We start from the raw sequence: 27,040 nt of genomic DNA on the forward strand, positions 1-27,040 counted from the left end.
CCTTCAACCAAGAGTACGAAGCTATTTATGGCGAGAAAGGACAACAGCTTAGCCCATATATATATAATAGACTTTTAATTCATATAAAAATAAGTATTTTTATTTATTTTTTAATAAATTTATATTTTTCATTAAGATGGACACGTGTCGTTATCTTATTGGCGACACGTGTTGTTGACGTGGCATTTGACGGAATCTGTTAAAATTTTTAACAGAATTTAACGCTAGGGAACAATTTGTAATTATTGCATACCACGAGGACCTCTCATGAACTTTTTAAACCATAGGGAGTGAAAAATAATTATGACATACCACAGGGACCAACGGTGTAATTTTCCCTAAAAATACATTTGAACGACATAACGCCTACACGTGTCAGAAGGAAAGCGCGCGAGAAAACCAACTAACACATTCGATCTTGTCTGAACGAAATTGGATATCCATGTTAACTTAATGTGTGGGATTAGATGAGAAGAGACACTGGCTTACCATGCATTTAATGCAAGTTAACTTGTTCAAATGAACTTTAATCGAGTAAAACCTAATTAAGTGTACGTGATAGTGAGTGTTTGGATTTTGGTCAATGTGAGTGGCTATAGTTGGTCTGGGGTGTCCGAACCACCCATGTTTGGCATGGGGGTAATTTTGTACATCTACATGTGTTTTTTATTTCACTCATTTGGTCTAAAAAACAAGCTTACAAGGGAATAACCCCTTTAATGCTGCATAAGCAGTTTTAGGATCCATTTAGATTTATGATTATGATTTAAAAATGTATGATATTTTAAAAATGCAGTTAAGTATTTGGTAAAAACGCGGTTTGCCCTTTAAAATCATAGTTTAACCTTTAAAATTGCGCATTTTTAAAAACACAACCATTTATCTATGATTTAAAAAAGGGAAAAGTACACATATAACCTCCTCAAACTACCATTCAATTGTCAATGTACCCCCTAAACTACCAATTGTGTCAATGTCCCCCCCTAAACTACCAAAAAATGTCAATTCACCCCTAAGACCAACAAAAAGACAAAAATGACCCTAATTTTTTTTGAATAAGACAAAAATGTCCTCATAAATTCAAAAAAATTAAAACTAAAACTTAAAAACTTAAAAAAAAAAAATAATAAAAAAAATTAAATAAATTAAATAAAAAACGAATTTTTTTTTTAAAAAAAAGAACAAATTTTTTAATTTTTTTTAAAAAAAAAGTAAACAAAAAATAACTGATTTTTTTTAAAAAAATAAAATAAAACAAATGAAAAAAAAAAAGAAAAAAGAAAAACCTGTTTTTATTAAATTAAAAAAAGAAAAAGAACAATTTTTTTTAAAGAAAAAAAAACGAAAAAACAAAAAATAACTGAAATTTATTTATGTAAAAAAAAAAAATAAAACAAATGAAAAAAAAAAACAGTTTTTATTAAATTAAAAAACGAAAAAGAACATTTTTTTAAAGAAAACAAAAAAAAAACTGAAATTTATTTTTTTATTTTTTTAAAAAATAAAACAAATGAAAAAAAACCAGTTTTTATTAAATTAAAAAAACGAAAAAGAACAATTTTTTTTTGAAAAAAAAAAACTGAAAATTATTTTTTTTAAAAAAAAAGAAACAGTTTTAATTTTAATTTTTTTTTTGGAATAATTTTTTGTTATTTTATATTTTTTTAATAATTTTTTTAAGTTCTTATTTTATTTTAATAATTTTATGAAGGGCATTTTTGTCATTAGGGGGACATTGACATTTTCTGGTAGTTTAAGGGGGAAGATTGACACAATTGGTAGTTTGGGGGGTACATTGACAATGATGTGGTAGTTTGAGGGGGTTATGTGTACTTTTCCCTTTAAAAAAACACTCTCTAACGATACATTTTTCTACAATTTGGTTTAAAATTGCACTTTTAGACTGTGAAATCACAATACCAAACACATTCTTAGACGGTTTTGAATGGAAAGAGTGAAATAAAAAACGTGAAAAAACATAAGAAGTTAAAAGTCATAAATAAAAAGGGACAGAGTAAATTAAAATTTGGTGATTATATGGAGTCCAATTATTGGATACAATTATTGTCAAGTTTAGAAAGAGTATAGAGAAAAGAGAGAGTAGCGGAAGAGAAGAATCTTGAATAATCTGAATATGAAAATGTAGTTACAGAGAATGAAAGGAAATTACAATATATAGCATGAGAACTCGAGTTATCTAAGCTAAACTGTTACAACTAGAAGATAACAAACATAACAGCCTATCAACAATAAGTAACAACTTAACTATATACAAAAAAATATATCTTCTATCTCTGATAATTATCTTACAGGCAGTAATTTGGCGTCCATTTCTCACACAAAAGGTTCAAAATCCAATTTGTAAACCAAATAGTATACATTTTATGAAAAGTCCACTGAATTTGTAGTGTTGTGGGAGCTACCTCACCTTGAGAGATGATAGGGCTGCCGCCCCTTCATTGAGACAATGGTTAAAAAAATAAATAAATAAATAAAAATAATGCTACACACATCTTCACACTTAATATTTTGAAGGGTCAAAAAAACTCCGGAAATAATACTCAAAAAGTTTAATTTCCCTCTAAAAATATATTGCAAATATGAGCTATTAATATAACATTTATATCACATCAATAACTTTTTATTACCACTAAAAATAAAAAAAAAAAAAATACCCCCATACTTGAAGGAAAGGGGGTTGCCAAATGGGGTGCACTGCCGAAACACTTGCTGCTGGGACTCTTCTTCTGAAAATGTCTTTCTCGCACACTGCTCTAAAATGACAGAATGAAGCTGTTGCCTTTTTTAATAAAAAAAAAAAAAAAAAAAAAAAACAGGACACACCCAGACATGTCATGGCACCCACCAAGGCAAGTCACGGCACCCATCATCCACTAAGGCAAGCCATGTCACTCACAAAGGCAAATAGTGGCAAGCCATGGCAACCACCAAGGCATGCCACGGTGTTTTGCTTGCTGGTTGGTTGTTTTTAATGAAATCTTCTTACACAATAAATAAATAAATTTGGGTTTGAAAAAGACAAGTGGGGCCCACAGTTAAAGACTTGTTGAAATACAAGTCGCCACTTTAGGTCTTGTTTGGCAAAGAGAGGTGCATAACAGAGTAGTGGGTTGTTAATTTTGAAATTAGTAAAAAGTGATGATGTGATATAAAGTAAAAAGAATTTGTATAAAAAAGTAAAAAAATTTTGTATTATTGTGATTTTTTTTATTTGAACAGTAATAAAAAAAAAATTATTAATGTGATATAAAAAGTGAAAAAAAAAAAAAAGTAGGAATGTTTTGATGTTAATTGTTATTAAAAAAAATATGAAAAAAAAAAAAGCACATGAACAGTAAAACACAATACTGTGTTTCGTTCACATTCTTACCAAACAACCCCTTAATTACACGACACCTACTATAGTACTATACTAAGGATCAATATCACTGCCTAGCTAGGTAGTTGTTACCGTCATGGTTGCTTTAATGTTGGTTATAATAGCTGCATGAAACAGAGAAGAGAAGAGAGAAGTGGTAGCTAGCAATATTATCATCAATCTTGAGTAACAGTGCAGTTTGATTGAAAGAAACGGGGAAAGAATGTGGAGGCTTAAGATAGGAGAGGGCGGCAATGACCCTTATATCTCTAGTACAAACAACTTTGTTGGGAGGCAGATATGGGAGTTTGATCCCGAGGCTGGCACCCCACAAGAGCGGGCTAAGGTTGAAGAGGCTCGTCAAAATTTCTACAACAACAGGTTTCGGATCAAACCTAGCAATGATCTCCTATGGCGAATGCAGGTACGTACCCTCATCTTCTCTCTCTTCAATATATCATTATCATTTCCTCTGCACTAAAAATAGCTACTTTTACTCCAACGGGTTTGCCCGAGTGATAAGTCATTTGGCCCTATTCCTCATAAGGTTTGACCTTATTGAGTTCAAACAATTTATTGGGGTAGGATTTTACCCAAAGAAAATGCTAAATATGAGTCTTTCACCCTCCCTTATCACTTCATTTTCCTTAAAAAAAATTAATTTTTATTAAAAAGTCGTCTCTGATGTATCAATTTTTTTATTATAAAGGGGCGATAAGGTGGGGATGAGGGGTGCAGGTGTAGAAGGACTCTTTACCCAAACTGTGTAGAGAAAATATTTTGTATGGTGATTTAAAGATCTAGTTGGAGCGAAGCTCCGAATACCCCGATTTTATATATATATATATAAAATAATAAAAAAATAAAAAATAATAAAAAATAAAAAACAGCTACTTTCCTGCCATGTCACAACCTTTCTCATGTATCAAAATCTGTGTCACCTTGCTTAATTTGAAGGGGCCGAAGGGTGGAAGGTTTTGAAGCTTTTTCGTATGGTTAAAATCCAAAATTTTACCTTCATATATAATTCGGTTCTCATATTAATATATATAGAAGGAAGCAAGGCGCTATTTGATATAAAACTCATTATAATGGAGTATTGAATGATTGTTTCATTATAATGGAGTACTGAATAAATGGGTTCTGGGCCAATCTGAGAACAAAGACATCAAAATCAATTTCAACATGCGCTTAAGGTGGCACTACCATGCACTTTAAATGCTTACAAACATAAAAAGAAGAAAAAAGAAAACACATAATCCTTTCAATCTACTATCTCATTTTTAATGTCTTCCCAAACGACCAATTGTGTCAATGACTCAATCTCCCCATTTTACACTACCAAAAACTGTCAATGTCCCCTCTACTGACAAACATACCCTTCATAAAATTATTAAAATTTAAAAGAAAAAACTAAAAAATTATTACACTTTTTTTTTCATTTGTTTTTTAGAAAAATAAAATTGTTTTATAATTTTCAGTTATATTTTTTTAATTCTTTGTTCTTTTTTGTTTTTTTTTTCCCTAGTTTTTTCTTTATTTTTTTATTTTGGTTTTTTTTTTTTAACTTTTTTTTTTTTTTTTTTTTAGTTTTTCTTTTGTTATCTTTTAGTTGTAGTTTTTCTTTTGTTATCTTTTATTTTCATGTAAATAGTTTTTGGCATTTAGCTCGTACGAAAAAATCACCAACGGTGAAAAACTACCGGTGACAAGATTCTGTCACTGGCCAGTAGGATTCCGGTCACCTTCAGCCGATTCAGGCTACTGTTGCCGGATTCTGGGATTCTGGTGATAGAGGCCGGAATCCGACCGTACTAGCTAGATTCGTCGAAATGTCGGTTGCGACTGTAAATTTTGAGGTTATGATTTCAAAAGTGGTGAAAAATTAAGGGTTGTATGCGAAGTTTTTCCTACTTTTTATTATTTTTTTTCAAGACATTTCCTTGAACCAACGCAAAGGTATTGGATTTCAATGTTTAAACCAAGGAACATCACTTCCCAAATGTCTCAGTTATGTGCATGTACAATGGTACGTTACATCATACTAAAACCTGACATACGAGTTAAAATTTGTGTCACTAAATCCTCAGTATAACACAGAGCCTAGATAGCTCGTAAATCTGTGTCACTAAATCCTCAGTATAACACAACCTAGATCTATAAATGCTATTTTGGTTGTTAGTTTAGGAAATGAAATTCTATGGTATTAGTAGGTGATGATATTGCCCTCCCACTTCTGGATACAGAGTAATCTAGCAGCTTTAAAATTCATATATATCATGAGATATCTAATGATTCAGAAATTGTACTCTAATATGCTTATTTCCTTGACAAAATGATTGCAGTTTCTTACGGAGAAAAACTTCAAACAAACGATTCCCCAAGTAAAGGTTGAGGATGGAGAGGAAATCACATATGAAAAGGCCACAACTGCATTGCGAAGGGCCGTCCATTTCTTTTCGGCCTTGCAAGCCAGTGATGGCCATTGGCCTGCAGAACTTACTGGCGTATTGTTTTTTCTTCCCCCCTTGGTGAGACTCATAATTATTATCAATCTTTTTTTTTCTTTTTTTTTTAATTTTTTTTTTTTTTATCAATGTCATCATTGTGATCATCACATAATCAAACAGATACTGATTTTGGGATATTTACGTAAAAAAAAAAAAAAAAAAAGGAATACATCAGGACCTTTTGTGATACCAGGACAAATCATCAACAACATAAAAGCTTTTCTAATGATATTTAACACTGAAACATCTTCTAAGATTGACTGGACTATGAACAGTACCATTGGATTTATGACGGCATGTCTGCCTTTGACTTGTTTTGGTTTTCATCTTGATGCACTGCTAATTGTATTCTTTTAACCTGAAAAAATGCAGGTAATGTGTTTGTACATTACAGGACATCTTAATACTGTGTTCCCTGCTGAGTATCAAAAGGAAATCCTTCGATACATATACTATCACCAGGTGTATATTCTTGGAAGCTTTACATGTTAATCATGCAAACAGGATTAGATTTTCTGTTGAATTACTTGATTCCTTTCCTTCCTTTTTTTTTTGTGTGTTTAAACTGTCATGTTTAACAATTATGCTGTAAATTTTGCATATTGTAGAATGAAGATGGTGGCTGGGGATTACACATAGAGGGCCACAGCATCATGTTTTCCACGGCTCTCAGCTACATTTGCATGCGTATACTTGGGGAAGGACCCGATGGTGGCCAGGACAATGCTTGTGCAAGAGCGCGAAAGTGGATCCTTGACCATGGTGGTGTAACACACATACCCTCTTGGGGAAAGACCTGGCTTTCGGTATGACCATGTTTCATGGCTAGTTGGGAAATGAATATGCATATATGATTACTGTTTGTTTGCTGATAATTAACTCTAGTATGCATTTTCCCTTTGTTGTAGATACTTGGTGTGTTCGAGTGGATTGGAACCAATCCAATGCCTCCGGAATTTTGGATCCTTCCTTCATTTCTTCCCATGCATCCAGGTTTATACATATCTTCTTACAACTTCATTATACTTCCTGAAAATGCCAGTCTATTTAGATCCTTATTGCATCATGAAATGTTTTTAAAATCATTTAGTCCAATGTTGAAAATTAAATACAAGTTTTAATTGAAACATGGTTACCACTTCTGTTTGAAGCCTCTATTACATATAAGTTTTACTTATTACATAGAGGTTTTACTTTCTTCTCTTTGATATTAAACTTGCTACATATTGCTTATCACTTGCCTTTCCCCTAAAATGCAGCCAAAATGTGGTGCTTCTGCCGCTTGGTGTACCTGCCTATGTCATACCTGTATGGGAAAAGGTTTGTAGGCCCAATCACACCTCTCATTCTGTCATTGAGGGAGGAACTCTATACTCAACCTTACCACGAAGTTAACTGGAAGAAAGTGCGTCATCTATGTGCAAAGGTGAGTTTATACTTGCTCATGGTTGATACTTGCTCATTGCTACATATGCTTTTCAATGTTCTTCCAACCCATTGATTATGCAAAACTATTGTTATAGGAGGATCTCTACTATCCCCATCCTTTGATACAAGATCTGCTCTGGGATAGTCTATACATATTCACTGAGCCTCTTCTCACTCGTTGGCCCTTAAACAAGCTGGTAAGAGAGAAGGCACTTCAAGTAACAATGAAGCATATTCATTATGAAGATGAGAACAGTCGATACATCACCATTGGATCCGTGGAAAAGGTAATGTTATCATACAATCAAGTGAAGCAATGGAAAGTATCTATTTGGGCTATATAACAATACTCTTAAAGCCATTTGCATTGAACAGGTCCTATGTATGCTAGCTTGTTGGGTGGAAGATCCAAATGGGGATTATTTCAAGAAGCATATTGCTAGGATCCCAGATTACATATGGGTCGCTGAAGATGGAATCAAGATGCAGGCCAGTATACATATTCTGCAGAAATAATTGCTGAACCTTTTGTCTGTCTATTGAACATTAGAATTGCACTTCATATATATTGAACTATGAATGAAGAGATTTCCTAAAATGAATTTCTTTCTAGGGTTGGTTTTGTAAATATAACTATTCAAACTTGAGTATAAACCCAAGCTCTTGTTTTCTGGCTTCAAGTCTATAAGTCCGGAGTCTTTGCAAGAACATGGAAGGGATCATTGACTTCAATATATGCCATTTGTATTTAGGGTTGCGGAAGTCAAATTTGGGATACCAGTTTCGCTATTCAAGCTTTACTTGCGAGTAATCTCATTGATGAAGTTGGACCTACACTTGCGAGAGGGCACGACTTCATCAAGAAATCCCAGGTTTGATTTTCAATTCTGAAAGCATCTCTTCACCATAATCGTCAAACTAATTATCTGTTTTCCCTTAAAAATTGTAAAGGTCAAGGACAACCCTTCTGGGGACTTTGAAAGCATGTACCGTCACATTTCTAAAGGATCGTGGACTTTTGCTGATCAAGATCAGGGATGGCAAGTTTCTGATTGCACTGCAGAAGCTTTGAAGGTAATTAACTTCATTTAAATGTGTCAATGGGGTATAGTGTTGCACCTTCTCCATAATTAATGTTTTCCTCACCAAATTCTCCTCTATTTCAGTGTTGCATGCTTTTATCCATGAAGTCGCCAAAAATTGTTGGTGAGAAAATGGAACTCGAGCGATTTTATGATTCTGTAAATGTCATACTTTCTTTACAGGTGAGGATGAAACTTTCACAATTGTTAAATCACCGGTCATCTCAAAAGTTTAAGCTAATAAAAAAAAAAATTGTCTATAATTATTTAAATAATATTTCAACACTCTCACGTGTGGGCTCAAACTCCTCCTTAATAAGTAAATAATGGGAAAATGTTGATTTTCATTATTTAACTAATATTTTAACACTCCCTCTCACGTGTGGGCTCAAACTACCCCTTAATAGTGAAGCCCAAAACGTAGAGAACTCAGAATCTTGGCTCTTATACCATGTTAAATTACAATATCCCAAAAACTTAAACGGATAGAAAATTATTAATTTTAATCATTTAATTAATATTCAAACAACTAGTGTTGTATTATGAAGTACAAATATTTCGCAACTATCGGCATTGAATAGGAAAACCAGGCTGCAATGTTTATCTAGTGCAATGTTTATTTCTTAAGTATTTCACTGCATTCATATCAATAAGCTCTATTGTATGGCTTAATGCAGAGTAAAAATGGTGGTTTAGCTGCCTGGGAACCAGTACGAGCCCAAAATTGGTTGGAAGTAAGTACCTTAATGTATTGAAGTGGCCTTGAAATGTGCTTAGGGGATTACTTCAAAATTATCTAGTGCTTCTATATTCTCCCTTTTCTATCGTATATTAATGGAAAAAATCTTCTTTTTTTTTTTTTCATTAGTTGCTTAATCCCACAGAGTTCTTCAAAGACATTGTTGTTGAGCATGAGCACCTTGAGTGCACTGCATCAGCAATCCAAGCTTTAGTTTTGTTTAAGAAGTTATACCCCGAGCACCGGAAGGAAGAGATACAAGATTTCATGAAAAAAGCTGTTCAGTTCATTCAAGACATACAAATGCCTGATGGTTCATGGTATATATGTTCCTCCACTGGTTTATTAGATATTTCTCTTACATTAGTTTGTTTTTATACAAAAGAAATCTATTACATGATTAAGCATTTCCACAGGTATGGAAATTGGGGAATTTGCTTCATATACGGTACATGGTTTGGACTTGGAGGATTGGCCGCAGCTGGCAAGACTTACAACAATTGTCCAGCTATGCGCAGAGCTGTTGATTTTCTACTCAAAGCACAAAGGGATAATGGTGGTTGGGGAGAGAGCTATCTCTCATGCCCAAACAATGTAATGTTTTAACAACCATAAATGCTAAAACCCTTGTAATTCTTAATTTATTTTTTATCTCTATTTTCAAACATCATTAGTTTTTTTAATTATCTTTTACTCTAAACATCATGGATAACAATTTAAGAACCTTTATTAACATGCATCGTGTTGTTCCACAAATTCTTATTAGTGGAAGAATTTCGGTCAAAGAAAAGTCTTTCTTGTTTTTGTCTTTCTAAGATTTTGCAGATGCTAGATAATAAAACTATAATCTCTTTGTGCTTGATTATATAGGAATATGTACCACTTGATGGAAACCGATCAAATTTGGTACAAACTGCATGGGCAATGATGGGTCTCATTCATGCTGGACAGGTGATCGACTTGATGGTTAAAAAATCTAGCCTTGTTTTCTCTTATACCATGCTGTCATTATTGTCATATGCTTTGATCTGGCATATTCTGATGTTAAAATTGTATCTGTAATAGGCTGAAAGAGACCCGACACCTCTTCACCGCGCTGCAAAGCTGATAATTAATTCTCAACTGGCAGATGGTGATTTTCCTCAACAGGTACGTCCTCTCTTTAAAACATGAGAATTTAATTCAGAAAGATTGGGGAGGAAAGCAAAATAGCATAACTTGGAAGTATATTATGCTTGAATTTTATCTCCAACTCTTCCTAACCATCCGTCGACACTCTTTCATATATACAGGAAATCCTTGGAGTCTACTTGAGGAACTGTATGCTACACTATGGAGCATACAGAAATATTCACCCAATGTGGGCTCTTGCAGAATACCGCAAGCATGTCCCATTGCCATTGTTGTAACATCCCCTGCCCAAAATGGGGTTGGTTCGTGATACAGTCAGATTTCCTAGGGCTTACGTGGCAATATCGTAGCCATCAAGCAGCCCCCAAGCCAGCGTGAATAAGGAGAATAATTCTCCAAATTTCTTTCCTTGCATGTTTTAGCTAAATAAGGAATGTATTTCCACTAGTTTAGTTCTTTCCTAGTTAATTTTCCTGCATGATGTAACGATGGCTAGACCTAATGGCTATGTCTTATGACCTAGCCGTCTTCTATATAAGTATAAACCCTAATATATAAAGATCACGCTAAATTATAATCAAATCTATAACCTTTGTTGGAATCTTGGAGGTCACGGCTCCCTCGAAGTAGCTCATATCCCTTTTTCCTTTGTTCTTTTACTATTTGATTGCATCAGTTCATCAACTCTCCGTTCAGAGGCGCAAAGAATTATAAGGCATGTATCATAGCTTTATTGGAAATCATCATTTCGAAATTAAGTTGTGTCTTCATTGAAATATTGATGTGTTAAATAAGCTTTGAAGTGTTACGAAAATAAATCGTTTTAAGTATAGGGTTTTAAAGAAAATGAATTTAACCCAACTGTTTTATGGTCGAGGATTTATTTATTGAGCATTTCAGCTCATTCAGTTTACTTTTTGTTTTCAAGTCTTGAGCAAGGACTAGGTGGCTGGGATGTGGGGCTAGGATATATATCCATAAAGAACATATCATGAACAATTTTTCCTTAAATTAAATAAGTGCAGTGGCACATGAGTATTTTCAATTATGAACTTATTACTATCGGAATATCATTTTGGAGGTTTTGATCAAACACTTCCGCACTTAAATAAATTTTTAATTACAGCCAGTCCTTTTTACCATGCATTTATTATCTCATTTAGTTAACTACTTTGGCATGCCTTAAAATTCTTTGCACCTCTAAAAGGAGAGTTGACGAACCTACCACTTTTCAGGATGGGGATGTTACAATTGCCATTGCCATCCAAAATAATTTAAATCAATTAAGTTGTGAAATCTTAATTAAAGAAAGCCAGTTGTGAATTCTCTTACTTTTTCTTTAGCAGTGTTGACTGTTGGGGAAATACTTAGAGAAGTTTTTTTTAGTGAGCCCATAATATAATATGTTGAGACACCATAAAACCCAAAAACTTAAGCGCATGAGTTTGGGCCCAACAATACTATATAAACCACTCACTCTCCTTACATCTTAGCAATGTGGGAACACCCCATAAGTACACTCAACAATCTCCCCCTCACTTGTGATTCTCCTCCACATTGACTCAGATCCCCCTTGCTTGTGAGTCTTTTTACATTTCCAAGAGTGTCACGCGTACCGGGCAAAAACAGGCGCGTCTAGACACTCCTCATAAGAAACTAACCATAGCTCTGATACCAATTGTTGGGAAAATACCTAGGGAAGTTCTTTTTAGTGAGCCCATAATATAACATATTGAGACACCATACAACCCAAAAGCTTAAGCCCATGAGTTTGGGCCCAACAATGCTATATAAACCACTTACTCTCCTTACATCTTAGTAATGTGGGAATACCTCACAAGTGCACTCAACATTGACGTTTGTAAGAAGTTTCTAAACACACCGCCGAGTAATTCTCTACGTCATATCCATATCATTTTTAGAGGGACACCAGACATGAGTATGATGTATAGAATTGCTCCACACAGCCACCTAAGGTAGATAAGAATAAGGAATATATTATACAATGATGTACCAGTGAATAATATGTTAGAAATTCCTTAATTATATTAAATTGTGCCACATGTATTTATTGTGATTTAAATTAAATGTAATTATGGGTATTCAATAATTTATTCCAAACTAGCCTATATTGCGTAGGTTATTTCATTATAATTTATTCGAAAAGTCTTTAAAAGATATATTATCAGTAACCAATTTCCTTTTCCCCACTCAATTAACTAATTGTCTACTACGAATGAAAAATGTTCATAAGATCATTTTTGTAACGCCTTGTCTTTTACAAAAAAGCGTAAATGATTATATCTAAATAACCATGTGACATTACTACATCAAAGACGGTAAATCTCGCAGCGAAAAATATGTATATCTTTTTTTTCTTTTTTGAAAGAGAGGGGCAATTCCCTTATAACACATCAGAGCTTGTTGAAAATACCTCAATATAAATAAACATGAACAACGTGTTCTTACATAATAAATACACACTAAAGCGATAACATATGTGCCACATGCGGCATTGAAACTACGTAACCATAGTGTTAATACTTTACAAACCACAAGGGGAAAATATAACATATTAAAAGTAACTCTTAAAAGATAAGTCTGACATAGATAAAAGATAGACTAAACTAGGTAGTCCATCATACAACAGAGGCAATAGTTAGCCTCATCCATAAATATCGGGATTGCCATAATGATTCTAACAGTACTGACCTGCCTCCTATCCTGCATAATCATTTATGTGATTGTAGTTATCACCATAATCCCATACTATAATTGAGTGAGCCAACTATTTCGATAATATAACAATTACTGAATTATTTAGAAGCACATAATGCAATGATACGATGACAATTTTATATGCAAGTCTTATTTATTTTCTTCTTTCACTCCTCTCGTGAGAGCCTTTGCTCGGTTAACGTATTACCTTAGAACCTATGGTCCTTCAACTATAAAGCTTATTTGTTTGTTGCTGGAAGCCTACAGTCCCAGCCGACTGAAAGCCTAAGGTCTTAGCCTTTTTATTATTAAATCTCTTACGGAAGCCTATTGTCCCATTGGTGGCCTATGCTCATCAACTTTGTTATTAATCAATTTAATCATAACACTAAAATATGAAAAGTTTCATTCACACGCATACAATTAAATAAACTTGTAAACATGATATTATAGAAATCAGTATCACTCTCAATAAGTAATTTATACTTACAGTCATTTCTTGCTTCAGAAAATATTCACACTAGTGATCACTGTAATACAATTTTGTAATGTGATAGTGAATTAGTACAAATTGCTAAAAACCTATTTTTACACTTTTGTCATTTTTGACTTCTAACATAGCTTTCCTAATATTGCTTACATAATATAACGGCATATAAAAATAGGCCAGTTACATGACCACATATTTTCATGTGGGCATTATTGCGGTATTAATATAGCAAATGCCTAAAATATCCATAAAGTAAAACAAGCATCATAACAACATTAGTATGCTAAATATGTAATATTCTTTGTGTAAAAATAGTAATAGTAACCCCATTAATATAAATAATGAGTTTGATATTTTTAGAAATATACGGGCGGCATAACGGCATAATTATCAATAATTTATATTTTATCCTTGTATAAAATTCGAGTAGAATAACAACATAAATATAAATAATTTCTATTTTATTTTTTTATAAAATTTGGCAGAATAACGGTTAAAAACATTTTTATAATTTTAGGCAGTATAATGACGCTTTTATAAAATACTTACTTTTATTTGGGAATTATAACGGCGTATTTATTAATTAAATACACCATTTTGAAAATCATGTTTAAACACAACACTAAACATTTAAATAACTCAATAACTTATAAATCACACAAACTAAATCATGCCTTAAGAACTTACTCAAAAATATCACAAAATAAGATTGGGATATTTTTAAGAGGACTCCAACCAGGTATAGCCAAATCAATGAGGAAGAGAAAAGTTCTTTTCTTCTCTTTCTATGGGCTGGCCGAAAGAGACAGAGAGGAAGGGCGAAAGCTTGCTTTCATTTAAAAGAGAAAGAGGGATAGAGCTTTTTGGTTTTTCTTTTGGGTCGGCCATGAAAAGAAACAGAGGAATGAGAGAGTTTGAGAGAATTGTCTCCTATTTTCTATTAAAGGGGTACAGGTTGTGTAGCATAGAGAGAATGAGAGCTTGATGTTTTTCTACAAACAAAGAAAGAGAAGAGAAGTGTTTCTGTAGAAAATAATTGAGAAAGAAGAAGAAGTGTACTGAACGTGAGGGGCTGCACTTCTATATATAATGTTGTGGATGGCTTAGGCCAGTTTGAGTCATACCTAAACAATGGGTGAGGATCCTATTCGTGGGCAGCAAGGTAGGTGTCGGTGAGCTGTGTGGTGAGTCATTGCAATAACAAAAATCTGCTATCTCTAATGAACTATCGGTTAAGTTTCCATTTAACCGAAAGTTTTCTCCTTACTAAATTAAGTGGTTTAACTAATTTAGTTTGCTTTAGCCTTCATAACATTTAGGAGTTAGATATTGACGAAATGGGTTCATTCATGGAGAGAAAATCATCAAATGGGAAATGATAATTTTGATAAAAATCGGATGACAGTTATTCGGTGAAGTTCTGTTCTAAGCAATTATACGGCGCACAAGCGCTACATTTTGGGGATCGAGCGCAACTGCGGTCGAACTCCATATTCTGCGGATCGAGCGCAACTGTGATCGAGAGCCATGTTCTGTGGATCAAGCGCCATGTACTGAGGGGATCGAGCCCAAATTGGATCGATCGCCCTCAACAGACTTGGGTTTGTGTAATCCGCGAATGTTTTCGCATCTTAGATGAAGTCCAAAAATCATACAATTCGGAGAGAAGATAGAGAACTTTGAGTAGAGTTTTCTAGTTTTTGAATCAACTAAATCGGAGCTCGTTTGATCATAATTCTGTCATTTTAAAGTTTAAGGTTCGATAAACTCATCTAATGAATTTGGAACTGTAATCGTACCTCAAATATCAATGAATATTTAATCCTATAAATACTCATATAGTTCTTTTTTCAGATTTACCACTAGCATTATTATTTGTGTGTGTGTGTGTGTGTGTGTGTGTGTGTGTGTGTGTGTGTGTGTGTATATATATATATTTAGTTACAGTATTATTTTCTCGGGCTTTACAATTTTGAATCGAAATTATTAGTCAACAGCAAAAACCCCACATATCAAATAATTTTAGAAATTCTAAAGTTTGATCCTTATAAAATTGAAACGTGTTAAATCTTTGTAACCATAGATGTAGTTTAAAACGAAAGGAACTATAAAGGGTAATAATTATCAAAATTACAACCAGGATTAATAAATAATAGAAGATGAACAAAGTCACAAAAATGCAACCAACCACAATCCATCACATACCACTTCCCCCTCCACTGCAAAATAATTCTCTCTTGACTATTAATGACTAATCTGCAAACTTAAAATAAGTAAAGTTACAGTGATATCAAATATCAGCAATTTGCTTTATTTCTCTAATTGAGTTATAAAAGTGTTATTGTATTATTTTAAAAAAAATATATGGAAAATATAAATTTACTCTCAATAATCGTGTAATTTCAATTTATTCCCTTGGGTTTAAAATTCAACTTGTAACTCCTTAAGTTTTTCTTGTTTTTCACTTCACTCATTCGGTGTAAAAAAACAAGCTTACATGGTAATAACCCCTTTAATGCCGCAAAAGCAATTTTAGGGTCCTTTAATGTTTGCGTGTCTAAAAAGTATGATTTTAAAATATGCGATTTTTAAAAACGCAGTTTAGCCTTCACAAATCGTGCATTTTTAAAAATGTACTTATTGCTTGCGATTTGAAAATTTATAAAAAATAAAATAAAAAATACACCACCAAACAATACATTTTTCTACGATTTGATTTAAAATCACACTTTAATACTGTGAAATCACAATGCCAAACACACTCTTAGACGGTTTTGAACGGAAAGATTGAAGTTAGAAACGTGAAAAAACTTAAAGTTAAAAGTTAGATATAAAAACCAACAGAGTAAATTGAAATTTCGTAATTATATGGAGTGCAATTATTGAATACAAAAGGTTCAAAAGCCAATTTGTAAACCAAATACCATACATTTATGAAAAGGTTCACTGAATTTGTAATGTTGCGAGGGCTGCCAACCCTCCTCATCACCTTTATAGGTTGGCCAAACCCGGTGGTGGACGGTTGGCTGCTGGCCTCAGGGGCTAAAAAAAAAAAATTAAAAAAAAAAAAAAAAAAAAACAGTAAAAAAGGTCTACTTAGGTACTCCCGCTACCAATCCCCGCCCCCCCCCCCCCCCCCGCCCCATGCTCACCCCTGTCTGCACCTATAGCCCCAGCCTTCCATTTCCGTCCAACCTGGCGTGATAGACATCTATTTTTGGGATCTGAATCATCTTATAGCTTGCCTTTATAGGCAAATCTTATAGCCTTAATTAATGCAGTAAATGAGATCATAGCTTTTTCTAACATGACTTTTTTTTTTTTTCTAATTTTTTCGGTGGGTTGGGAACAAAGCACACAAATTGAATCAGATCTCCTACAATCTCAATTTTTTTTGAAATTAAGCCCTTTTTTTACATCAAAATAACGTAAAAAATGCTATATATTAAAGATGTAACATGTTAACAATGAAACAAAAAAAATAAAAATAAAATAAAAAATAAAAAATAAAAATTATTCCTGATGGTTTTTTCTTCACTTTTGAAAAGACGCTTCTTTTTTATTAAATCGAAATACAATTTTTTATTCAAAGCTTTTATACGACATAAAATGTAAGAAAAAACTTTTTGAAATGATTTTTTTTTTTTTTTGAGTTTGTTAACATGTCATATCTTTAATATGTAGCATTTTTCACGTCATTTCGATGAAAAAACAACTTGATTTCAAAGAAATTTGAGAATATCAAATTTCTTTGAAATTGTAAGGGATCCTGATCCACACACATTTGGGTCTCACAAATTCAATGGTAAATCGATATTTTCTACACATTTATATAAAAAAAAATTTTAAATTTATCATATTTGGGTTCCTAAATTCAATAGTAAATTTAAAAATGAAATATGTAGGACATGTGTTTATATCATTGCTGCACGACAAGTTTTTTAAAATTCATTTTATTTTTTAAATGTAAAATATATATATATATATATATATATATATATATATATATATATATATATATATATATATATATATATATATATATATATATATATATATATAGATTTTTTTTTTTTTTTAATTTTTTTATGTTCCCTAAATCAAGGAAATTAAGAGTGATACCTTCAATTAAGGGGATCGGGATTCCCTATAATTCTAAAGAAATTTTAGATTATCAAATTATGGAATTTACATCGTTTCTAGGCATCAAAACCCTAGGAAAACACCATCTATTTAAAATGTGTATATTTTCATCATGATCTTGCACTCTATGTTGTAAAAATGCTTTGAACAAAAAATCATATTTTGGTTTTGGTTTTAGGAAGAATAAGCGTCTTTTAAAAAGTAAATAAAAAGCTTTTTGGGAGGGAAATTATTGATGGTTATTTCATAACATGCCATCTTTTTAATGTGGCAATTACTGAGCATTTCGATGTCTAAAAATGGCCGAAAATTTTAATCCAAATTTAGGATAACATTTTTGCTTCCCTTAAGTTATTTAAATAATATAAGACAATGGTTAAAAGAAAAAATAGAAAAATACTACAAACATTTTCACTCTTAATATTTTGAAGGGTCAAAAAAACACTCCGGAAATAATAGTCAAAAGTTTTAGTTTCCCTCTGAAAATATATTGCAAATTTGAGCCATTAATATAGTAACCTTTCTATCTTTCATACGTATCAATGGAATCCAACTTGACTGCCTATAAATATCCATTTTATGCAACGAATATGATATCGCTCAGTTCTCTCTCTCTCTCTCTCCCTGCTTTTGCCTCTGGAATCTTCCGCCTCTCTCGATGTAATGCTCAACCAGTCCACATTTCATCCAAAACATGCATCTTTTCCAAAATCGTTTTCTATGACTCTAACTCTAATTCTAACGCTTTTTTCTTCTTCTGTTTTTAAAGATCTCCACGTACGTGTGTGTACGGTTTTGCCAAATGTCGAAGGTAGGAGGAGCATTCGATCTCGCGTCAGGTGTGGGAGGGAAGATGGAGAAGCGCGATGTCCTCTCCGCCGTCGAAAAGTATGATGTTTCACTTGGTACTCTTTGTCTCTCCAGCGTTGTGATTGTGGAGCTTCAAACAAATCTATCTGTTTCTCTGTCTTTCTAAATGATGCTTCAGACTTAAGTTTGATATATAACATGCATGTCCGGACAAAACCCAAAAGTTTTCCGTTTGATATAACATGTGGGATTTTCTATATTACGCCAAACTTCGACTTGGTGTCTGCTTTTTCTCTCTAGCTATACGTTGAATCTTCTTGCTCTCACTAAAATGATTCTTCAGCTTCAATCTCTGTTTCACTAAAATGAGAAGTATGCTACATCACTCTTTTTGTTTGACAATTCAGGTACGAGAAGTATCATGGCTACTATGGTGGTGACGAGGAAGAGAGAAAAGCAAACTACACTGACATGGTGATGAGTGATGTTCCGTCTTTACCAATCTTTTTATTCCATGCAATGGCAGGGTGTTACTGTCTTTTGAATTTACTATAATAATCTCTTCGGTTTTTGGTTTCTAAATCATGTTATAATTAAGGTGCTCTGGTGAGTAGATCAAATGAGAAACCCAAGCCAGCAACTTGAATTATTGTAAATTTATATTTGTTTAGGAGGTTTTTTTTCCATCTTATATATTCGTTGCTTTATTGGTTGAAATCATGAGGAAAGAGTATAATTTCTATTATACATGTGTGAAGAACAAAATTGAACTGTCTGTTGTGGACTTCAGGTTAATAAATACTATGATCTTGTTACTAGCTTTTATGAGTATGGCTGGGGGGAGTCTTTCCATTTTGCACAAAGGTAGCCTTAATTTGAAGAAATGCAGTATAATTTCTTTTGGCCTACAATATTGTTGATTATATCTAATCATGTTCATACTTTTGTTCCTAAAGATGGAAAGGGGAGTCTCTTCAAGAGAGCATCAAGCGACATGAGCACTTCCTTTCTTTACAGTTAGGCCTGAAGCCTGGACAAAAGGTTTGTTCATTTAGTAGAACATGGGAAAACCGACAATTTGGAGATTCACTATTTAGGTTTTGACATTTATTTTGTTTGCCATAACAGGTTTTGGACGTTGGATGTGGAATTGGTGGACCACTAAGAGAAATTTCCAGATTCAGGTGAATGGCAGTCTATGATTAAATAAGAGTGTCATGGAGGTCATGCTTTCAACTTGTTTGTAGTTTTCATTTATATTCAAATTAGATCGGAATTTGGATGAATATTGAAAGTACTAACTTTCTCTTGAGGAAAGGACTCTTCAGTTATGTTTGCAAATTGCATTAATGGTGATTTGTTACAGCTTAATTAACATCGGTTACGGGGGTGAACAACAATGAATATCAGATATCAAGGGGAAAGGTATATATCTAGAACAATCATTTTTCTTCCTGTTTAACCTTTTGTATTGAGCTCAAATAGTATTGGATTATAAGGGTTTTTTTTTTGCAGTTGGATTTGGATTTTATAAAGATTGATCAAGTGCTAATTAAAATCTCAAAATAGCAATAACATTTGCAAGCTTCTGTTGCTCCACAGGAACTAAACCGCATTGCTGGAGTGGACAAAACCTGCAATTTTGTGAAGGTTGGTTATAAAATCCTTTATTTATTTATAAGTAATTCAATATCATTAAAAAAAAAAAAAAAAAAAAAAGAGCCATGGGGTACAACCCTTTACTTTGAAATGTTTTTCTTTTTTTTCTTTTTTTTTAATCTCATTCTCCTGTAAGTATTTTATATTAATTAGTAATGAGACTTGGAAACAAACCTTTTATGATACTACAAAAGGATTAATATTGGTTCTTGATGATGTTGACACCCCTCGATCCGTTAGGATTTAACAAAAAATCCTAACAAATAGGTGAAATTGAAACATTTTGAAAAATAAATACATTAAATTGAGAGTTTTTGAAGTTTAGGGAAGTAATTGCAAATGTGATGAAAGTTTAAGAGATTTAAGTGAAGTTTCTCTGACCTTTTATGATACTACAAAAGGGTTTTTGGTGATAGATGTCTGAGTAGTATTGGTTCTTGATGATGCAGGCTGACTTCATGAAAAATGCCATTTCCTGACAATACCTTTGATGCAGCATATGCACTTGACGCTACTTGTCATGCACCAGATGCAGTATGTATTCCAATTTCTATTCATTACAACCTTGGCAAATCAACTTCCACTTCTTAGTGTCTTTTTCTTCTCTTCGGTTCATACTGGTTTAACATTTGCTTCTGATCTGCACAGTATGGATGCTACAAAGAAATATACAGAGTACTGAAACCTGGCCAATGCTTTGCTGCATATGAGTGGTGCATGACTGATTCTTTCGATCCCAATAACCAAGAACATCAAAAAATAAAGGTGAGAATTAAGATATGCTTGATGCATGAAAAAACTGCTTTCTTATGTCATTCCAATGTAACAAAGTTTCATTGGCACAGACAGAAATTGAGGTTGGTAATGGCATTCCTGAAATCAGGTTGACAGGAAAATGCCTTGAAGCTCTCAAACAAGCAGGTTTTGAGGTGACTGCAAGTTATTCCTTTTTCTTTTTCTTTTTCGAATCTCTTTTTATTATTGGCACAAGTTTCAACTTTTTGATTTATTTTGCACAAAGGTCATATGGGAGAAAGATCTTGCTGAGGACTCACAAGTCCCTTGGTACTTTGACATGGGTACAAGTCACTTCACACTGAGTAATTTCCGTATAACTGCTGCTGGGCGTTTCATTACAAGGAACATGGTAAGATTTGTTTCAGTGAAATGTTTCCTGCTTCTACAAGATTTGCAAGAATTCATACTTGTTCAACTGTAGAAAGGCAGGGATTTAGAGCTGAGTTTTCATTTTGGTAGGTCAAGGCCATGGAATTTGTAGGACTTGCCCCAAAGGGAAGCCTACGTGTTCAAATCTTTCTAGAGCAGGCTGCAGATGGCCTAACTAAAGCTGGAAAGTGAGTGTTCCCTCTGAAATACTTACTCTCTTTGATCTCATTTGAGAACTAAATATGCTAAATCTTTGATATATCATTCCTTAGCAACATAAAGGTAGTAATTATATTTCATGTTTGAGCCTCAATGATAAGTAAAAAGAAATGGGTAAATGAAAAAAGAAAGCCTTTGAATTTTTATTTTTTTTTTGATAAGTTAGCCTTTGAAATTATTTTCTTATAGGAGTTGAATCACAGTTTTTATCTTTCTCAGTCATTAAGTTGATATACACATTAGCTACTCGAATAATTATATTACTTTGTCTTTCAGGAGAGAGATTTTCACACCAATGTATTTCTTCTTGGTTCGGAAGCCGTTCCTAGACAATCAGTGACATGTTAATGTAAACTAATAAACCTGATATCATAGTCAGACAATCAGTGACATGTTAATATAAACTCATAAACCTGATGTCATAGTCATGGAATCTTGCCTGGGATTCTGACAAGTTGAAATGTATGTTAGAGATTCGGGTTTTTACTATGCTAGATGACTTTGTGGTCTCAATAGTAAACATTTCAATTGTGACAAATAATTCATGGAACACCTTTTTTAACCACTTTGAAGTTTGTTTACTTATTGTGTTCATTTAAAGTTGAAAAATTGAAATGACTTCTAAAAGTAAAGTGTGTGCATAAGTGTCAACAAAAATTAAGGCACAGCGGAAAGTAAATGACACAAAGATTTTTGTTGACGAAGTGGAAACTCGGTTAAGAGAAAAACCACTCCGGGGTAGCCAAACCCAGGAATTCCACTATTCAGAAGACAAAGCTAGATACAAGATAGTAACACTCACATGTACCGATGCAGTGGTTGTACCTTGATCTCTGACGTGTAACCCAACACGAACGCTTCCCAACTAGGTACGCTTCCCAACTAGGTTCACCTACCTGAAGGGGTCTTCAATGGAACTCCTTACCTTAGAGCCGACCTCTAAGATAGGCTTCAACTTTTAGCGCAGAACACTTGAAAAACGGCTTCAGAGGAAATATCACGTCTCTGAGCTCTAATGGAATTCACATCGAATTCTTGCAACTCTAAGTGCCCAAGGACCCCTATTTATAGTCTGGGGGTCAGAATAAGCGTCAGGCAAAATTTGCCTAGGAGCCGTCCGGACGGTGGACCATGGACGTCCGGACGGACAACTGTGCGACAGGATTTTTCCGAAATTCCGCGGAGAAATCTTTTCTGTATAAGAGCATCGTCCAGACGGACGCACGTCCACTGCAAGTAATTTCCATATCAGGCTTCGCACGTCCGGACCATGGGGCAGGAGCGTCCGGACGGCTAAACTTCAGCACGCAATTTCCATATCTGATGCGTGTGCGTCCGGACCATGAGGGGGAGACGTCCGGATGGTTGAAGTCGAATCGTCAGTTACCATATACGATGCACCAGCGTCCGGACAAGATACCACATTGTCCGAACAGTTGATTGATCTTCCCTTTCTTGAACTTGGAAAGAATCAGTGAACTGTTCAAGAACTGATACGGGTCCGGACGTGCTGCTGAAACGTCCGGACGGATCAAGCTGGAACAGAAACATCTCGATACATTGAAGTGTCCGGACGGAAGAAGCACGTCGTCTGGACGGATGATGCTGGACTGTCTGGCGTCTGGACAGGATGACACATCGTCCGGACGGATGGAGCAGTAGACAGATGGGCATCCAGACGAGATGACACATCGTCCGGACGGCTGACAGGGAACTTGAGAATCTTCTAATCTTGATATCACTATGAAAGTGGAATCCCTGTTTACCACATCATTACACATAAGTGATTTTGTCCAAACACAAAATAAGGCCAAAATACTAACAAAAGTCCATGCTAAACTTTCCCCGTAACGTTCTGCTCCTTCGTCTGCAATTTACCTCATCTTTAGGCGAGGTTTAAATCATAATGTTAACACTAAACTCAAATTGTAAATATTCACTACAAAAAACACTGTAAATCGCCGCGTGTCTACAGTAACCGGTACTGTAGACACGCGGCCAGATGGCAGCGTGTGTCTCTGGCCACGTGGCCATATGTGGCGTAGAAACAATTGGCAGCGTGTACTTATACACCCTAGGTCCGGACCTATCTCTCTCTACATCTCCCTCTCACTCTCTCTCTCTCTCTGTCTCTCTCTCTAGCTCTCTCTCTCTCTAGCTCTCTCTCTCTAGCTCTCTCTCTCTCTCTCTCTAACCGAACCACAGTAGGAACCCTAACCCTAGGTCCGGACCTATCTCTCTCTACATCTCCCTCTCTCTCTCTCTCTCTCTCTCTCTCTTTTTCTCTCTGTCTCTCTCTAGCTTTCTCTCTCTCTAGCTCTCTCTCTCTCTCTCTCTCTCTAACCGAACCACAGACTAAACCCTAACCCTAGGTTCGGACCTCTCTCTCTCTACACCCATCTCTCTGACTCTATCTCTCTCTACATCTCTCTCTCTCTCTCTGAAACCTCTCCCGGTGTCTCTCTCTCTCTCTGCCTTGTACGTGATTGCTATTTTGGGACTTGTTTTGGGATATTATTTTGGGACTAATATGTTTTAATGCAGGTACATTTTGGCAAAGGAGCATACAAATCACTCAAAAAAAAAATATTTGTGAGTAATTTTAGCATTAATTTTTTTTCTTTATTTTTGGCTATAATAAACTTGGTGCATTTAAATTAATTTATTTAAAATCTGTTTCTAATTTATTAAATAGTTTCATATAATAATTGTGGATTTAGCAATTAATAATGGTCTATGCAATGCTGTTAATTTTGTTGGGTTTGAATATCTATTGTTGTGTAATTTTATGTGTTTTGATGTGGTTGGTCGTTATGCATGAAAAATATTCGTACAGTTGTGGTATTATTTTTTTTTTTTGTAATATGTTTTACTGTACTACGAATTGGTGTGTGGATTATTATTTGTGGCAATTATTTTATTAACTTCATCATAAAATCAATGATCAAAACCAATAAAATATAAATAAGTATGCGGTACTACAAAAAACAATTTTTGGGTTTTTTAAGAACAAAGAAAAAAAGTTTAATAGTTCATTTTCAGGTAATTTTTTTACAAACAAAAAAAAAAAACCATTTCAAAGTAAACTCGCCATCATTTCATAATAAAATGATCGTATCTAACGATTATTGGATAGATACAGAAAATTAAATTTGGCCACCGTCTACCATTTATAATAATTTTTTTTATTATTCAATTTATAACAAAGGTGTAAACAATAAACCCTAAATCCTAAATCAAAACCAATATAAAAATCCCTATGATAAAATCTCAAAACCAAACCCCTAAGCTTTATACTCTAAAAAACAAGCAAAAACCATAAACCCTAAACCCTAGCCCAAATTACCGTTCACCCTAAAAACTCTAAACCCTACAAAAGAGTGAAATTTTTTTATTACTTTTTTATTTTAGTTAAACCCTAAACCCTAAACCCTAACCCTAAAAACTAAACCCTAAAAACCTAAAACCTAACCTTAAAACCCTAAACCCTAAACTCTAACCTTAAAACCCTAACCATAAAAACTAAACCCTAAAAACTAAACCCTAAAAACCTAAACCCTAACCTTAAAACCCTAAAACCTAAAACCTAAACCCTAAACCCTAACCTTAAAACCCTAACCCTAAAACCCTAAACCCTAACCTTAAAACCCAAACCCTAAAAACTAAACCCTAAACCCTAAACCCTAACCTTAAAACCCAAACCGTAAAACCTAAAACCCTAACCTTAAAACCCTAACCCTAAAAACTAAACCCTAAACCCTAAACCCTAACCTTAAAACCCTAACCCTAAAAACCTAAATCCTAACCTTAAAACCCTAAAACCTAAACCCTAAACCCTAAATTCTAACCTTAATACCCTAACCCTAAAAACTAAACCCTAAAAACTAAACCCTAAAAACCTAAACCCAAACTTTAAAACCCTAAAAACTAAACCCTAAACCCTAAACCCTAAACCCTAACCTTAAAACCCTAACCCTAAAACCCTAAAAACTAAACCCTAAAAACCTAAATCCTAACCTTAAAACCCTAAAACCTAAACCCTAAACCCTAAATTCTAACCTTAATACCCTAACCCTAAAAACTAAACCGTAAAAACTAAACCCTAAAAACCTAAACCCTAACTTTAAAACCCTAAAAACTAAACCCTAAACTCTAAACCCTAACCTTAAAACCCTAACCCTAAAACCCTAAACCCTAACCTTAAAACCCTAACCCTAAAAACCTAAATCCTAACCTTAAAACCCTAAAACCTAAACCCTAAACCCTAAATTCTAACCTTAATACCCTAACCCTAAAAACTAAACCGTAAAAACTAAACCCTAAAAACCAAAACCCTAACTTTAAAACCCTAAAAACTAAACCCTAAACCCTAAACCCTAACCTTAAAACCCTAACCCTAAAACCCTAAACCCTAACCTTAAAACCCTAACCCTAAAAACTAAACCCTAAAAACCTAAATCCTAACCTTAAAACCCTAAAACCTAAACCCTAAACCCTAAATTCTAACCTTAATACCCTAACCCTAAAAACTAAACCGTAAAAACTAAACCCTAAAAACCTAAACCCTAACTTTAAAACCCTAAAAACTAAACCCTAAACCCTAAACCCTAACCTTAAAACCCTAACCCTAAAACCCTAAACCCTAACCTTAAAACCCTAACCCTAAAAACTAAACCCTAAAAACCTAAATCCTAACCTTAAAACCCTAAAACCTAAACCCTAAACCCTAAATTCTAACCTTAATACCCTAACCCTAAAAACTAAACCGTAAAAACTAAACCCTAAAAACCAAAACCCTAACTTTAAAACCCTAAAAACTAAACCCTAAACCCTAAACCCTAACCTTAAAACCCTAACCCTAAAACCCTAAACCCTAACCTTAAAACCCTAACCCTAAAAACTAAACCCTAAAAACCTAAATCCTAACCTTAAAACCCTAAAACCTAAACCCTAAACCCTAAATTCTAACCTTAATACCCTAACCCTAAAAACTAAACCGTAAAAACTAAACCCTAAAAACCTAAACCCTAACTTTAAAACCCTAAAACCTAAACCCTAAACCCTAAACCCTAACCTTAAAACCCTAACCCTAAAACCCTAAACCCTAACCTTAAAACCCTAACCCTAAAAACTAAACCCTAAACCCTAAACCCTAACCTTAAAACCCTAACCCTAAAACCCTAAACCCTAACCTTAAAACCCTAACCCTAAAAACTAAACCCTAAACCCTAAACCCTAACCTTAAAACCCTAACCCTAAAACCCTAAACCCTAACCTTAAAACCCTAACCCTAAAAACTAAACCCTAAAAACCTAAATCCTAACCTTAAAACCCTAAAACCTAAACCCTAAACCCTAAATTCTAACCTTAATACCCTAACCCTAAAAACTAAACCGTAAAAACTAAACCCTAAAAACCTAAACCCTAACCTTAAAAACCTAAACCCTAACAACCTAAACCCTAACCTTAAAAACTAAACCCTTAAAACCCAAACCCTAAAAACTAGAACCCTAAAAACCTAAACCCTAACCTTTTTAACCCTAAACCCTAAAAAAAGAAACCTTA

At 33.9% G+C, this 27,040-nt stretch overlaps 1 protein-coding gene and 1 pseudogene across 1 annotated transcript; both read left to right on the forward strand.

Moving 5' to 3' along the window:
* Window positions 1–3,602: 3,602 nt before the first annotated feature.
* LOC133879656 (beta-amyrin synthase-like) lies at window positions 3,603–10,741 on the forward strand. Its single transcript, XM_062318305.1, has 17 exons — window positions 3,603–3,803; window positions 5,725–5,910; window positions 6,262–6,351; window positions 6,498–6,695; window positions 6,798–6,882; window positions 7,149–7,315; window positions 7,413–7,604; window positions 7,693–7,806; window positions 8,070–8,189; window positions 8,269–8,391; window positions 8,484–8,582; window positions 9,077–9,133; window positions 9,268–9,458; window positions 9,555–9,732; window positions 10,009–10,089; window positions 10,204–10,287; window positions 10,431–10,741. Exons 1-17 carry the CDS (start codon window positions 3,603–3,605, stop codon window positions 10,545–10,547), a joined length of 2,283 nt encoding a protein of 760 aa, XP_062174289.1. The 3' UTR covers window positions 10,548–10,741.
* Window positions 10,742–18,407: 7,666 nt separating this feature from the next.
* Window positions 18,408–21,815, forward strand: LOC133880383 (cycloartenol-C-24-methyltransferase-like; annotated as a pseudogene).
* The last annotated feature ends 5,225 nt before the right edge of the window (window positions 21,816–27,040 follow it).

This window comes from Alnus glutinosa, chromosome 10 (assembly GCF_958979055.1).
Source record: "Alnus glutinosa chromosome 10, dhAlnGlut1.1, whole genome shotgun sequence".
In the NCBI taxonomy this organism is placed as follows: Eukaryota; Viridiplantae; Streptophyta; class Magnoliopsida; order Fagales; family Betulaceae; genus Alnus; species Alnus glutinosa.